The sequence below is a fragment of the Brachypodium distachyon genome, chromosome 4 (assembly GCF_000005505.3).
Source record: "Brachypodium distachyon strain Bd21 chromosome 4, Brachypodium_distachyon_v3.0, whole genome shotgun sequence".
Taxonomy (NCBI): Eukaryota; Viridiplantae; Streptophyta; class Magnoliopsida; order Poales; family Poaceae; genus Brachypodium; species Brachypodium distachyon.
The window spans coordinates 4,961,969-4,976,745 of NC_016134.3; the positions used below are offsets into that span (position 1 = coordinate 4,961,969).

The following is a 14,777-nucleotide window of genomic DNA, read 5'->3' on the forward strand; positions in this document are numbered from 1 at the left end:
GGAAAAGGCACTAGAGGTTGCAGACGCTCCCAGTACAACAGACAAAGCACCGTCTGCAGCGACCTATTTTTTAGGCCATAGATCGTCTATGCTTCTACCGATAGGCTCCTTCTCTCTCTTCATTTTTTTCCCTCTCGTCAGCCTAAATCCTAATTGACACCTGTTACAGACGGCTGACAGTGCACTATTGTACATGCTCTTACCTACGATACAATGACTTCTTAACAAGGAACATTCCTGCAGACCGCACGTACACCCCGGTCTATACACGTATGCAGGACACGTGGCCGGTGCCAGCGGCGCCTGCATCACACGTAGCACGAGCACGCAAAAAGGAACCAGGCTACGTAGTACAGGTGCCAGGGCGGTGCCGGGCTAAGCTTTGGTGACGCTGACGCGCGTACATAAACACGGAACAGCAAGGACGGACGGCGTACGAAGCAGAAGGCCAGCACAGACAAAGACACCAACCAAGGCTGTAGCTAAGCTAGTCACTCATGGAGCAGTGGCCGACGGACGCGACGGCCCACGGCGCAGATGGTGGGGGCAGTGCGGGGAAGACGATCCAAGAACGAGGGAGCGACGTCGGCGTTATTAGGGACGGCGGTGCGGCGGCGAAGCCGGAGGAGGAGAAGAAGAAGAAGGCGGCGGAGGAGGAGGCGAGGCCGCTGCCGCACAAGCAGGTTCCCCAGCCCAGCGACGTGTACAACCCGGAGCTCGAGCGCCTGCCTTCGTCACCTCTTTCACGTAGCTAAGATATTTGGAGATTTCGTTTCGGTTTTACTCTTTTTTGTTTCGCATCTATGCGTCTTTGTACAACAATTTGTACATATATGGATCGCTCAATAATATGCGTGATATATTCAGCGTATGTCTTTTCTGTATCTGTATCTGTTTGCGGCTAGTGTAGATATTTACTGGGAACTAAAAGTGCCTGTCATGGGTTCCATATGTAGAAAATCCCCTGTGTACGTACACGATAATAGTTTTACCGTTTTTGGAATACTTGGTACGCTTGCCTGAACTTTGGCTAAACTCCAGTGATGGAAAAATTACAGGCAGGTGAGACAAAAAAAAAATGCACTAACATTTAATCTATATCAACGAGAGGTGGATTTCAAGGCATCTCATTCTCATCGGCTCTAAGAAAAATATTTTTTTCTTTATCACCTGAATTGATCAGAAAATTTGCAAAAATGAATCCACTAATTTTTTTTATGACAGTCAACTATATAGTTTTAATACTGTACAAGAGTTTGAAATAATATGATGGGCGTTCATATTCGTGTAGCATGATTACTTTTGAAATAATAGATTACCTAATAAAACCAACCATTCTCGATCGGGGCTTGGTTGGAAAACCCTACCACTTTGCTTTTTTTTGTTGCGCAAGTTCATCATTTTTGTGTAAGACCACCACTTTGTTATTTTGGTGCGCAGACTCACCATTTTTTGGGATAAAATGTTGTTCGCGACCCAAAATAGTCGCATTAAGACATTTATTGTTCTCAACTATTATTTTAGAGAAAATAGGTATAAAAATCATTTATTTATTTCGAAAACAATTATTTTAATGTTTAAATGGTCATTCTTTAGGCTTCGGGCTGAAATGAAGCCCAGCCTGAGGTTTGCCCAGGCATAGTCCGAGTGACCTGGACAACTCGCTCCGTGGAGGAGCGGCGGACGACGTATGAGCGTAATGAGACTACAGTGTCCTGAAACTTTGTTGTCGTTTTCACGCACTTTTAGTGTTGGATTTTACAAAAGGTATTTTAAAATAATTTATGTAACATCGATACTTTATTTCTCATTTTGCAACTATCTTTTTACGGGCCAGCAGCACCTTTCAGAGTTGCATAAGTAACATACGTGGAATAGGAGTCTCAATTTGTTGCCACTTCTCTTTCTTCTTTTTTGCGTGACGATGGTTCATGTGAAGTGTTCATAAAGACAACTCACCCAAAATAATGGTGTTAAACTTTCTAATTATCATTCTATTTTGTAGGTTCCTATTATTTTTGTTATTTTTGATAATCTGTTTTATGGTTTTCACTAATAATTTCAGTGTAGGGCTTGTCTGGTACAGATCGATTTTTCAGGATTTTAAAGAAAGTCCGTGGATTCTAATTCAAATATGAACTACAATACGGTCACGTGAAATCCGCGTGGGCTACACATAAGGTCTAACGGTCACACAAAAGTTTGTTGCTTTTAATTTGTTGTAGTATCTTTTTTCGCCTGTGCGAGTGAATGAAAATAGAAAAAAAAAAGGGTATAAACTTGTGTCAAGAAAAGATGAAGGCATTACAGTCAGGGCCGTATCGTTGGCTGCATTTTCGGGATTGAGAAGAATCAATGACTGCCATATTCTCCTTGGATTAATTGGTGGGGAATGGGTCAAAACGAACGTGGCCTTACGAGGATGAAAGCCCACTATTGCAAAAGGCCCAAAACAACTTGATCGAAGCCTACTAATGATTTCCCAAAAAGAGACTAATCACGTGAGCACACTTGTTCTTCCCTATTAGCATAGTTGTTCTTCCCGGGACATTCTGCCGGTAATTAGGATTAAACCAAACCCAAAACCTGCAAGAGCAAACTTGGTTAGACGACGTTGCCCAATCGGACGGCTAAAACTGAGCGGCGATTTCATTTCACGGAGACGATCGATGCCGTTGCCGGCCGTCCGGCATTACACGAACCGTGCGTGATGGCTGGCCTTTAAGACGTGTGCATATATCAACACCCCCATATATGCAGCTTATCTTAATCCCTCCCCGTCGTTTCCAACGCCCATCACTCGCTGGGCAATCGCTATCCGTACGCCACATCCTATCCTAGCTAGGCAGCTGGTTAATCGGTTAGCGCGCGCGATGAGATCAGTGAGAGCGCCGCGGCGGCTGGCATTACTGGCCGTCCTACTGTCGGCGTGCGCTCTGGCGGATGCGGCGGTGCTGAAGGCGCACTTCTACCGGCACAGCTGCCCGGCGGCGGAGGCGGTGGTGCGGGACATCGTGCTGGCCCGCGTGGCGGCCGACCCCGCCAACGCGCTCCCGGCCAGGCTGCTCCGCCTCTTCTTCCACGACTGCTTCGTGAGGGGCTGCGACGCGTCGGTGCTGCTGGACTCGGCGGCGGGCGACAACGCGGCGGCGGCGGAGAAGGACGCGGCGCCGAATAAGTCGCTGGGCGGGTTCGACGTGGTGGACACGGCCAAGGCGGTGCTGGAGGCCGTCTGCCCCGGCGTCGTCTCCTGCGCCGACGTCGTCGCGCTCGCCGCCAGGGACGCCATATCCTTCCAGGTCTGAGTCTATCGTCAGTTCGTCACACATATGAATCAGCTAGCATCACCGTTAATCTGTCGAGTAATGCTCATAATTAACGAGCTTTGATTGATTGCAGTTTGGGCGGGAGCTGTGGGAGGTGCAGCTGGGGCGGCGGGACGGCGTGGAGTCGCGCGCGGCGGAGGCGCTGGCGGAGATCCCGTCGCCGTCGGCCAACTTTACGGCGCTGGAGGCCGGGTTCGCCAGCAAGGGGCTCGACGTCAAGGACCTCGTCATCCTCTCCGGTACGTTACGTGCGTGCGTTATCACGTCAGAATTAATTTAATTTAGACGTACTTATGGACAAGCATGCGCGTAATTAATGACGGGTCACTGTCGTTTCACGTAACACTGGCACGTCGACCTGTTAAGTTCTCGTCTCGACAATCGAGACAGTACTGACTCTTGGAAAATTGCCCGTCTTAATTAAATCAAATGATGTGTTTCGTTAATTAGGAACTTAAATTAGGATCACGGTCGATCTAGAGTCACATCGTCTGATGGAGCTAGCTAGTGAACGCAGTACAGTACGCTGAGTAGCGGCTACACCACCGGCACCGGGATGACGGCGACCGGGCGGCTGCCGGCCGGTGCGTGTCCACTGCATGCATGTGCACGTACGTGCACGTGCATGGCCGCCGGGATCGACGCTCGACGGACGGCCAGCATCGGTCGATCGGTCGTTCCGTCGGTTAGTTTGGCTGCGAGTGCATGCATATGCGGCATATGCACGGGCGTTCGCATATGGATGGATGGAAGCAAGGCAGCAAGCTATATATAGCGCTGTGTATCTACTATCTAGCGCTGGAAAAGGATGGAGCAACCACCGCGTAGCTAGGCGCGTGCGCCCATCGGTCGGCCGCTTGCAGTGCGTGGTCGATCGAGCCCGCCGGCCATTCATAGCCGCTCGTTGCTGATCGGCTAGCTACGGCCGTTACGTGCTCCGTCGTATCATGTTATGTCCATGGATGCATTTTTCCTCACGTCAATAATATTAGGATCATGGATGTATTTTTCCTCACGTCAGTTATGTCCAGCGGGCTCTTTGCCTGACGTGTACTCAGTCAACGTGCCACGTAGGCCGGTCAAACGCTCCTGCACGAGCGTAGGACTTGTCGTGACACACTTCGCAAAAAATTGGGACTTAAATATGCAGTTTAGTAATTTTAGAACTAACTTGACACTTTATCAATAATATTAGGACCGAGGGTGTATTTAATCTAATTTTATAGTTTTAGTCATGTCCAGCGGACCCTTTAGCTGACGTATATTTGGTCAGCATGCCACGTAGGCTGCTCAAACGTTCTTGGGCAAGCTTAGAACCTATCATGACACACTTTCAAAAAAAAAATAGGACCTAAATATGTAGTTTAGTAATTTTAGGACTAACTTGATACCTCGTTAATAATAATAGGACCGCCGGTGTATTTTACTCGACGTTAAACTACTGCACAGTGTGACATCATAAGTTTGGCACAAATATAGGGAAATGCATGTCAGCTTCCGTGATCGATCGACACGTACGTGCTCTACACAGAGAAATCTGGCCTCAAAATGATCATATCACACGTCAATAATTAACTAAAGCCAGTTGACTACATTAAGAAGCATATTAGTTTAATTTGAGGCTTAGGAATCCAAACGAAACAATAACGACAATGGTTATAGTGGCATGAAATAAGTTAATTAGTTAGACCATCTCTTAGAGAGTTCTCATCACATTCCCTATAGTCAAATTTAATGATTTTGCTTCAAAAAGGCACTCCAACAGATGCCCCATCCCATTCCCCACCTCAAGACGTCCCCAAATTGAGCTAGGGATTCCTCATATTGAGAAGTGGGATGGGGCCCCATATCAATCTGAGGTGAGATAGAGAAAGAAAATGGTAGGAGGGAGAGCCAAATCAACCCTTAATTTGACTTTTCCGAATCTTGATGAGATATAGGGGATGAGATATGAGGAAGAGGATTTTTGGAGGGTATCTTTTATAAGGAATTCTTAAATATAGGTTTTGGGAAAACAAATATGGGGAAGCTTTTGGAGATGCTCTTAGGGCTAGGGCTAAGTCAAAAGACACTCGATCTAATAAGTTTCGCCCTTTCCACAAAAAGGCCATTGCTGATGAGTGGTAATCCCGTTCCCTGAATGCATGCATGTGCATGCATTGTGCCCTGCTCAATCAGGCGCGCAGCAGAACCAAGTGGCTACTGTCTCGTCAAAAGATCGAATTATCACAGCTTGCTATCCCATCAACAAATTTAAGGAAGGAGATGCTTGCATGGTCCTGGTTTTAAATCACTTAGTGCAGCTGCTGATACAGCTATTTCAGCTGTACTGTTAGCTAAGATAGTGCCTCTTAGTGTGGTGGTTACGGTAACCGCCAACCACCCCCACTCCTAACTAACGCCCTACGCATATCCAAGCAACTGTGCTGCATCGAGTGGAAGAGATTGGATCCTGTTTGGTACATCTATCATTGGTTAAGTGATGTGGGCAATGTCCTAGATTTCTCTAGTGTCGTCTCAAGTGCCAAATGCCAATTTATGAGCTGTTTGGCTGCCGTACATGCATGGACCGCCGCACCTGACCGGCATGGGCTAACTAACTAGCTAGATGCAGACTGGAAATAGCGGCTGAGTGAAGTGGACCAATGCCGAATGTTCGAGTTAATCATTATCGTTCTTTGGACTTGTTTGCTCTAGCTACCTGGCCACATTTTTATGCGCACCTGCACTGCATAGCTCAGAAGTGGGGTGATTGTGGGAGAGTAGCCTCATATATACTCGTAGCGCTTGTTATGTATGGCATGATCCATCAAATGCATTCTTGGATTAGTTCCGGTTTAAGTATGCATTACATAGTTAAAAATGTTATGAAAACTAAAAACGTATATGTGATTATTATTATTTTTGAAAATAACTGATTGCATTGTTCACATGCATACAAACCACATGACGCACGCACCCACACAACACATACAGAAGAAAAGAATGACCGGAGATGCCATACTAATGACGGACACGTCACCTCCCACTAAAAAGATAATCCGTCTCAAATGGAACACACATGACATCGAATCTATGATCGAGGATTCAGCCACAACTTTAATCATCAATTGTTGGTTCTCATGATATGTTTTCTAAATCAATCTGGAACAGAATATATGGTCGTTTCTCTAGGACTGAAAAAGCAGTGGAAACTTTCAACCATTACAAAGAAAAAAGCTAGATGAGAATACAAATACCACACCAACAAAAATTGTGCAAATGAAAAAGAACAATGATTTCTGAAGAAACAGCCATGAAAATACGAAAATGGAATTTTCCATTTCAGCAAATACATAAATATGTCTGCCCACACAAGCCTATACTTAGCCCAACTGAATAACCCATAGGCCAACCCAAGCTTGTCTTGCCTTCTGGATACCCACTGTGAACCTAAACTCTCATATGTTTTCCAAACCCCCGCCCTTCGTGCATGACCACTTAGCTCTCGTGGTCTCTATCGTCCTTCACAACGCTAGTTGCCCGACACATCGTTGCATCCTCTCAAGTTTCTCGAGATTTGTGTTGAATCAAGAGATCCAATGGTGCAACAAGGTCTAACACTGGGTCCGGTTCTTTTAGAATTATTTCTCCACCAGGACCTCGCCTCTCCATAGACGACCCATTTCCGATCCCATGTTTGTACCACCTCCACTTAACCACGCCTCAGCCTAGCGTGCCGTTTAACTGGGGGTTTTGTGTTTTGACAAATATTTGCTTTTGTGTCTTTTACGTTCCACATTCACTCTATATTTAGTTTAATATATATTTTTTTATTTCCAGCTTTTGTGCTAAAAGATATGAAAACAAATACATAGCGCTATGTTTCATCCATTTTTGCCACTAGTAGTTATCTCAAACTTGATTTGAAAAGTGTGGCATCATTTCGTACTTATGCAAGACTTGGTATAGTTTTGCGAAACTTTTTCCCAATTTCTAGAGAAAAGTACTTTTTTCGTCTCTCAACTTGTCGGAAAGTTTGCTTTTCGTCCCTCAAAAAATTTCGTACTTTTTTTGTCTCTCAATTTTCAAAACCGGACATTTTTAGTCTCTCGGTCCATCCAAAGTGGTTTTCCTAACCACGTGTCTGGTTTTCGCATAGTTTTTTCACTTATTTTTTTTCAATCAAGATATGGATGATGCAGATGGAAGAGAAGTACAACCAGTGCCTAGACGAGATCCAGAGCACGACGGCGGCCAATTTCAACAGCCTCGGCGACCACGGGATTAAGTGCAAACCGGACACGTGGCTAGACAAACCGCTTCGTATAGCTTTAAGGACTAAAAGTGTCTGGTTTTGAAAGTTGAGAGATGAAAAAAGTACTAATTGTTTTTAAGAGACGAGAAATGAATTTTCCGACGAGTCGAGGGACGAAAAAAATACTTCTCTCCAATTTGTCTGTTTCAAACTTACCATACACAAACACATAAACATTTCGCAGGCGCACACACCATCGGCGTGGGCCACTGCAACCTGTTCAGCAGCCGCCTCTTCAGCTCCTCCTCCACCACCGGCGCCGGCGCCGCCGCCCCGGCCACGGACCCGGCCCTGAACGCCGCCTACGCCGCGCAGCTGCGGGCCGCGTGCGGGTCCCCGTCCAACAACGCGACGGCGGTGGCCATGGACCCCGGCAGCCCGGCCCGGTTCGACGCCCACTACTACGTGAACCTCAAGCTGGGCCGCGGCCTGTTCAGCTCCGACGCCGCGCTGCTGTCCGACCCCCGCGCCGCCGGCATGATCCACGCGCTCACCAGGGAGGACTACTTCCTCCGGGAGTTCAAGGGCGCCGTCCGCAAGATGGGCCGCGTGGGCGTGCTCACCGGCGCCCAAGGGGAGATCAGGAGGAACTGCAGGGTCGTCAACTCGTAGAGCCCGGTCCATCCATCTGGAGGGGATCGGCTATGTATATTCTGGTCATTTGGTGGTAATTAATTAATTATTATATCGAGTTTGATTGTGTTTATTCAGGCGTGTTGTGGTGTGGACATGGATTGTGCAGAATAAGAAATATAAGCTGGCTAATTGGATTGATTCCAGCTGGGTTGTATAATTTCGAGATAAGTTGAACATTGTGTTGTTCTGCCTAATGGTAGATAAGGGATTGTTGATCTGGTACAACAGGATGACACTTGTATGTTGTATGACAGGTATGTTACAGCGATTCAATTGTTGATTCAGGATTACATCAACAATTAATTTTCTTAACAATCAACTGTTCTGTAATCTGAGCTGGTTGGTCATGCAGAAACATACGGGTCACGCAGCTCCGGTTCCAATAATCAGCAGTAAAATTTATGCCTTACCTTCGCGGTACATTTTCGCCGCAACTCCAAACGGGCACACTAAGCAGAACACTCTGCAAGCATTTGCTACTCCAAGGTCTCAATCAAACGGCATAAACACTTGCTGAAATACTGCTACAGATAAACACTGACATAGAACTAGAAGAAGCAAAACTCACGGTGCCATTGTCCATTGAGCTATCTATCTCTTCAGGTTGTGCAGAACCCGTAGGGCATCGAATCGAATTCAATTCACCACACTAGCACAATCAGGTTCATCTCATATTATATTAGACCGGGGGAGCAGCATTGCAGAGACCCCCACACTGAAACTGTAAAACAATACACATAATTACAGACTCGATCAAATTAAATCGGTCAGGTGTCGGTCCAATCTCTTCTGGCTGCTGGAGATACTTTTGATAGCTTGGGCCCTGGGAAATGTGAAGGATGTGAGAATGAGCAGTGCGTCGTTGCAAGTGAACTAAAAAGATGGTCTCCACACTTTACAATCTTTATGTAAGACAGGGACGTCTGGGCTGGGCTACCGTGAGAAAAAGAAATGAAAATGGCCTTCTTCCATCGTGCGTCCATGGGCCTGTAAATTCAGTGGCTCACAGTGCCCCAGTGCCAGTGATAAGCATCGTTGCCTAGCTCTACCAACTTCAGGCCCGGCCAAGTTAATTCAATCCAACTTGTGATCTGCTTACACTACAACACGGCTGAAAAATATTTCGAGACAGTTTTGAAATGCTGGATTTACTAGGGTAGGGAAAGGTGTTTCGTGACAGTTTTAGTGCAATCACTAGTCAAAAGCTGCCACCTAAAGTGATTATTTGAGGCAAATCAAAATAGTGCTAACAAGTCAATGTCCATGTGGCAAAACGGCGTGATTCGAGCGGGTTGGCAGCAAACATGACCAGTTGAGCCCACAAGTCAATGTCCACGCCAGTGCCATGGCACCCTGTCCAGATCCCACTTAAACCAGGCGGTTCGGACACAGTGCAAGTGCAGATTCTGTGGCGCCCGATGCGGGTTGTTCTTTCACCCGCTCAATTTAGAGCTTGCAGAGGCATTTGGTGTTGCGGCTACCGATGGCAATCCAGGCCTCCTTTGTGTAAATGTGGAGTGACTCTTTGCTATCGGTGGGAATGGACGCAGCCAGGCACGTAACTTAAAAAGACAGGGCTTTTGCAACTCTAGGTGTTGTGATGCCAATGAAAGACAGACGACACCCTAATTTGACGAGGACCCATTCATTGCCTGCGGTAAAAGATTGTTGCATCAACATTGAAAATACGGTTTTGTTATACTCCTTCCGGCCGGAATTACTTGTGAAAATATTACATATATCTAGACGCTCTTTTAACAAAGATACATCCATACTTGGACAAATTTTAGACAAGTAATATGAGCCGGATGGAGTATCTAGCTTGCTTGATTTTTAGTTAGAGACAAGTTTTAGACAAGTAATAAAGGAGGAATGGCGTCCTGACAGTAATCCAACAACTCTGATGGTATCGGCTGAGATTTAATTTTTTTTTCTTAAAAATCAGAGGGTATATACCCACCCATTTGAAAATATAAACCACGTTAGCCGCCTCTGACTTCAATCCGGACTTCCCAAAGCTACCAGCAAACAACAATTACAACCACAGACTAAATCTCTTATCCAGTGACACTACCTAAAAAAAAGAAGAGGTGTTGTTGATTAAGGCAAAATGAGATCCAGTCATCCAGTCCAGTGAGCTGTCTGTTGACCGTTGACCGGTCAGTTATCGTTGCGCGCGTCCTTGTAGCTCCAGTGCAAGCAAATCCAGCGGCGGGATCAGATCATCGGAAGGTCGCACGGAAGGAAGCAAGCAAAGGAAGAGGAGCCGGTCAAGAGTCAAAGGGTCAGCGAGGAAGAAAGGATGGGAGGAGGAAGCAGCTGCGACCACGACCCAGGGCCCCCCTGCCATACAAAATACAAATACTCCAGCTCCATCCAAAAGGAAACCACACGAGGGACACGCACAGAACCCGCACGCGGAGGAAAGAAGCTTCCTCTTCTTCCTCCCGATCCCGACAGCCGCGAGTGCGCTCCGCGCGCTATATAATTCCTGCCGCGGCAGCGAACACCCACAGCAAACACTCGCAGCGCTCTCCTTCTTCCTTGCTTACTTCCATCCATCCATCACCAGCTCAACCGGCTCAGGCAGCTAGCGACCATGTGCCCCGGCCCCCGCAACGCCATGGCCTGCAACAAGCACGAGCTCCATCAGCAGCAGCCGTCGGCATCCCTCCTGGAGCTCGCCGCGGAAGACGACCTCGCGGGCTTCCGCCGCGCCGTCCAGGAGGACAAGCTCTCCTTCGTGGCGGCCTCCTCCTGGTACGGCCCGTCGTCCCCGAAGAAGCAGCAGGGCGCCTGCAGGCGGCTGGCGCTGCAGCTGCGCACGCCGGCCATGGTGGCCGCGCTCTACGGCAGCACGCAGGTGCTCTCCTACGTGCTCTCCATGGCGCCCTCCGAGGCCGCGCGCGCCTCCGCCTCCGACGGCGCCACGCCGCTCCAGCTCGCCGCCGCCGGCCGCGCCCCCTCCGCCCCCGCCGCCACGCGCCTCCTCCTCGCCGCCGGCGCCTCCCCTGATGCCGACACCATCCTCCTCCTCCCCCCCGAAGCGCCCACCAAGGAATCAACCAAGAAGAAGGACTACAGCACCGCCCATGGACACGGCGGCGCCCCGGCTCCGGCTCCGGAGGACATCAACGCGGGCGTGTTCGGCACGGACGAGTTCCGGATGTACAGCTTCAAGGTGAACCCGTGCTCCAGGGCCTACACGCACGACTGGACCGAGTGCCCCTTCGCGCACCCGGGCGAGAACGCGCGCCGCCGCGACCCGCGCCGCTACGCCTACAGCTGCGTCCCTTGCCCGGAGTTCCGGTCCGCCGCATCCTGCCGCAAGGGCGACGCCTGCGAGTACGCGCACGGGGTGTTCGAGTCATGGCTCCACCCGGCGCAGTACCGGACCAGGCTCTGCAAGGACGAGGTCGGCTGCCCGCGCCGGATCTGCTTCTTCGCGCACGGCAAACGCCAGCTCCGCCAGGTCAACCCCTCCGCCGCATCCATGGCGTCCTCGTCCTCGAATTCCTCCGGCTCGTCTCCCTCGAGGCCGGTGCTCAAGGCGTCGCTCAGCTCGCGGGAGCTGGAGTTCGACGTGAGCGGCAAGCACAGGCTCTTGTCGGCGCAATCGGATTACTCGGACCTCATTGGGGCCTACGTCCAAGCACTCTCCCTGCAGCAGCAGCAGCAGCAGCAGGCCGGCGGCGACATCGATATGCTCGTCCAGAGGCTTAATAGTAACAGCAAGCCGCCGCTGGGCAGCTCCTCCCGCGCCGCCGCCTTCGCCAACCGGAGCCAGAGCTTCGTGCACCGCGCCCCGGCTCCCGCTCCGGCCGCGCGCTCCTTCGCGCCCCCGGCGGCGGCGTCCGTGCTCGCCGGCTGGGGCTCGCCGGACGGGAAGCTGGACTGGGGCGTCCACGGCGCGGAGCTGCGCAAGTCCACGTCTTTTGGCATCGGCAGCAGCAGGCCGCAGGCAACAGCGTCCTGGCTCAATGACAGCAGCAACGACATTCTGGCGGCGCGCTGGTCGGACCTGGAGCAGATGGTGGCCTAAGCTAATACCCGTAATACACATTCACGCTTACATTTCTAGCTACAGAAATTACAGTTGTACCCGTATATATAAATGTGAGAAAAGAGTTATGGAATTGATCGATTTTTTCGAACTTGTTCTGCCTCGGGGGGATAACAATATGTTGAGATAAGAATCATGGTGTCTTTGAATTATCCAAATTATTCGTGCAATCAACTTTACACGTACCAGCAGATGTTGACAGGAGGGAGACTTTTCCTTTGTCTTGGATGAGCCGGGTGCGGAATTGAATGGTAGTAGTGGACTAGTGGCCTAGTGGGTGATGTATCGCCATCAATGATTTAAGACCATACGGATCCAATAATTAACGTTCCTCGTTATAAATCCCGAATAATTAATCTCCCGTTCTTGCCGAACGGAACGTTCTTCAGCCAATTAAGCACCATGACATCCATCCTTTTCCTTTTCTAGAGACGCAAACCGCCGCACGATGGTCGCACCGTTGTCAGATCTAGCCACCAGATAAAACAACCTAAACAAAGGAAAACAGATTACAACCAGAAGAATTCCAGGATAAATCGTCCCGGATCGGGGCAGCCCATACGAATTATTTAATTCAGATTTGTTACGGCTCAGTCGTCTGAGATGGACGGTCATGCCGTAAATTCAGAATTTCAGATTAGTGCTCCGTATTAATTTAGTTTTCCTTAAAAAAACATGAGTTATCGCAATTTGCAAGATGACATTTGAGCAGCTGCCCGCGGCCATGGAGTTGCCACGTTCCCCGGGTGCTCTCTTGCCGTCCGCAACGAGGGGGAGAAAACGAGCGGTGCTCGCGGGGCTCCCCAGCTCCGGCACCTTCCTTCCTCCCCGCGCCTTCGTCCGTTAATTCGACGCACGCGGCACGCTCCGGCCAGGCATGCCTGCAATCGCCCGCCCCGCCTCCGCGTCTCCTTCTTTTAAAGGCAAAGCGGAGGAGAGAAGGGTCGGAGAAGAAGAAGCCATAAGCCAGCCAGCAGGGACGCCGGGAAGAGGGGGGTTGAGAAGCTGCCGCCGCGCACTTCGCCCCAAGCCCCCTCCTCCTCCTCCTCCTTCCCCACGCTTGCGCCGGCGGGCCGTCCATCGCAGGCAAGCCGTAGATCGAACAGAGGCCGGTTTATCTGCCTGCCTGCTGCCATGGGACGGAGGTGCTCCGCCCGCACGACCCCCTGGCCCGCCACCACGCCTCCACGAAGCGCTCGTCCCCGCGCCCGTCGGCGGCGGCGAGGCGCCACCATGCCGGCGGAGCCGCGCGGCGCGGACAGGCGGCGGGGGCGGCGGCGTCCCCTGTGCTGCCGCGCGTCAAGGTGGCCGCCGCCGCCGCGGAGGCCGCGTACGCCGGGCCGGCGTTCGGGGCCATGTCGCCGTCCCCGCGGGCGCTGCCGCTGCCGCGCTTCTCCTCCAAGGCGGCGGCGGCGGCGGCGGCCACCGTGGACGACTCCGCCACGCGGGAGCTCCGGCGGCTGCTGGGTCTCGAGCGATTCACGACGAATTGATCAACTAACCCACGCCCCCAGCGAGCGAGCAATTAAATTCAGTTAAGCAGGCCACGGATTCAGCAAAAAAAGAAGGGGTATCAAGAATCAAGATGTGTTACGTATGGGTCTCTACTTCTCTTCCCTTGATTCTTTTCTGGTCGATCTCCAATGGCGCGTCCCCGGGCATGGCCGCGCATGTGCAAATTTCAAGTCCGGCCGCTCCACCATCCGCCTCCTTTGTCCGGTGTTTTTTGTCAAGGACCAAGGGAGGGGCGGTGCCGCTCCTGTAGAGGGGGTGAAACTAGAGGGAGAGATGAATGATTTGAAGGGAAGGTTTCATGTGATTTAGAGGTTTCATGTGATGCAAACCAGATCTCTCTTATATACTTCTAAATCAAATCCTAAATCCACTGGTTAAATATAGTGCTCATATTTAACTACGATTTCCCGGCCGGACAAGAACACGACCCAGAACACAAATGGCTGGCTCAGGCAGGCAAACTGATCAAAGTAGACACGTGGCACCTGACAGTGTGTCGAATGGCTTAATCCGACAGATCCGAAAAAAGCCTGCACCAAAAGTTGTGTTTCCTTGAGACAATTAATCATAGGCCTCAATCATAACCGTGATTTTGCGGAAAGTTTGATGCAAAAAGTGTGGTTTTATCAATTTTGTTAAATTTTTAAAACTTTCAAACAATTAGTTTATGACGAAGTTTAAAAACATCCTTTGGGTATCCAATGTTAAGGTTGCAACATGTGGACGTGAGTGACTGCAACGTCGAGGTTTTGTGCGAGTGACATGTAACGTCGTTTACCTCCTGTTTATCAAGAAATTCCGTCTCTATCGACCGAATGGGGCCCAATTTTCACGTTTCAAAATCCAATTTCCAATTTCCTGGGGCGGCTTGCAGGGGAGGCATGGAATCGGACGGCTAGGTACAGGGAGGCTTCAGATCGAAGTCCGCCATGTTTTGTTG

At 50.1% G+C, this 14,777-nt stretch overlaps 3 protein-coding genes across 3 annotated transcripts; all 3 read left to right on the plus strand.

Moving 5' to 3' along the window:
* Positions 1–2,711: 2,711 nt before the first annotated feature.
* Positions 2,712–8,558, plus strand: LOC100836578 (peroxidase 3). The gene is made up of 3 exons (XM_024463032.1): positions 2,712–3,299; positions 3,400–3,565; positions 7,808–8,558. The coding sequence occupies exons 1-3, from the start codon at positions 2,874–2,876 to the stop codon at positions 8,233–8,235; spliced, it is 1,020 nt and encodes a 339-aa protein (XP_024318800.1). The 5' UTR covers positions 2,712–2,873; the 3' UTR covers positions 8,236–8,558.
* A 1,708-nt stretch (positions 8,559–10,266) lies between these two features.
* Positions 10,267–12,474, plus strand: LOC100846333 (zinc finger CCCH domain-containing protein 33). Its single transcript, XM_003575801.4, has one exon. The coding sequence runs from the start codon at positions 10,859–10,861 to the stop codon at positions 12,299–12,301; it is 1,443 nt and encodes a 480-aa protein (XP_003575849.1). The 5' UTR covers positions 10,267–10,858; the 3' UTR covers positions 12,302–12,474.
* A 572-nt stretch (positions 12,475–13,046) lies between these two features.
* Positions 13,047–14,225, plus strand: LOC100836891. Its single transcript, XM_010240620.2, has 2 exons — positions 13,047–13,160; positions 13,420–14,225. The coding sequence occupies exons 1-2, from the start codon at positions 13,047–13,049 to the stop codon at positions 13,813–13,815; spliced, it is 510 nt and encodes a 169-aa protein (XP_010238922.1). The 3' UTR covers positions 13,816–14,225.
* Positions 14,226–14,777: the final 552 nt, after the last annotated feature.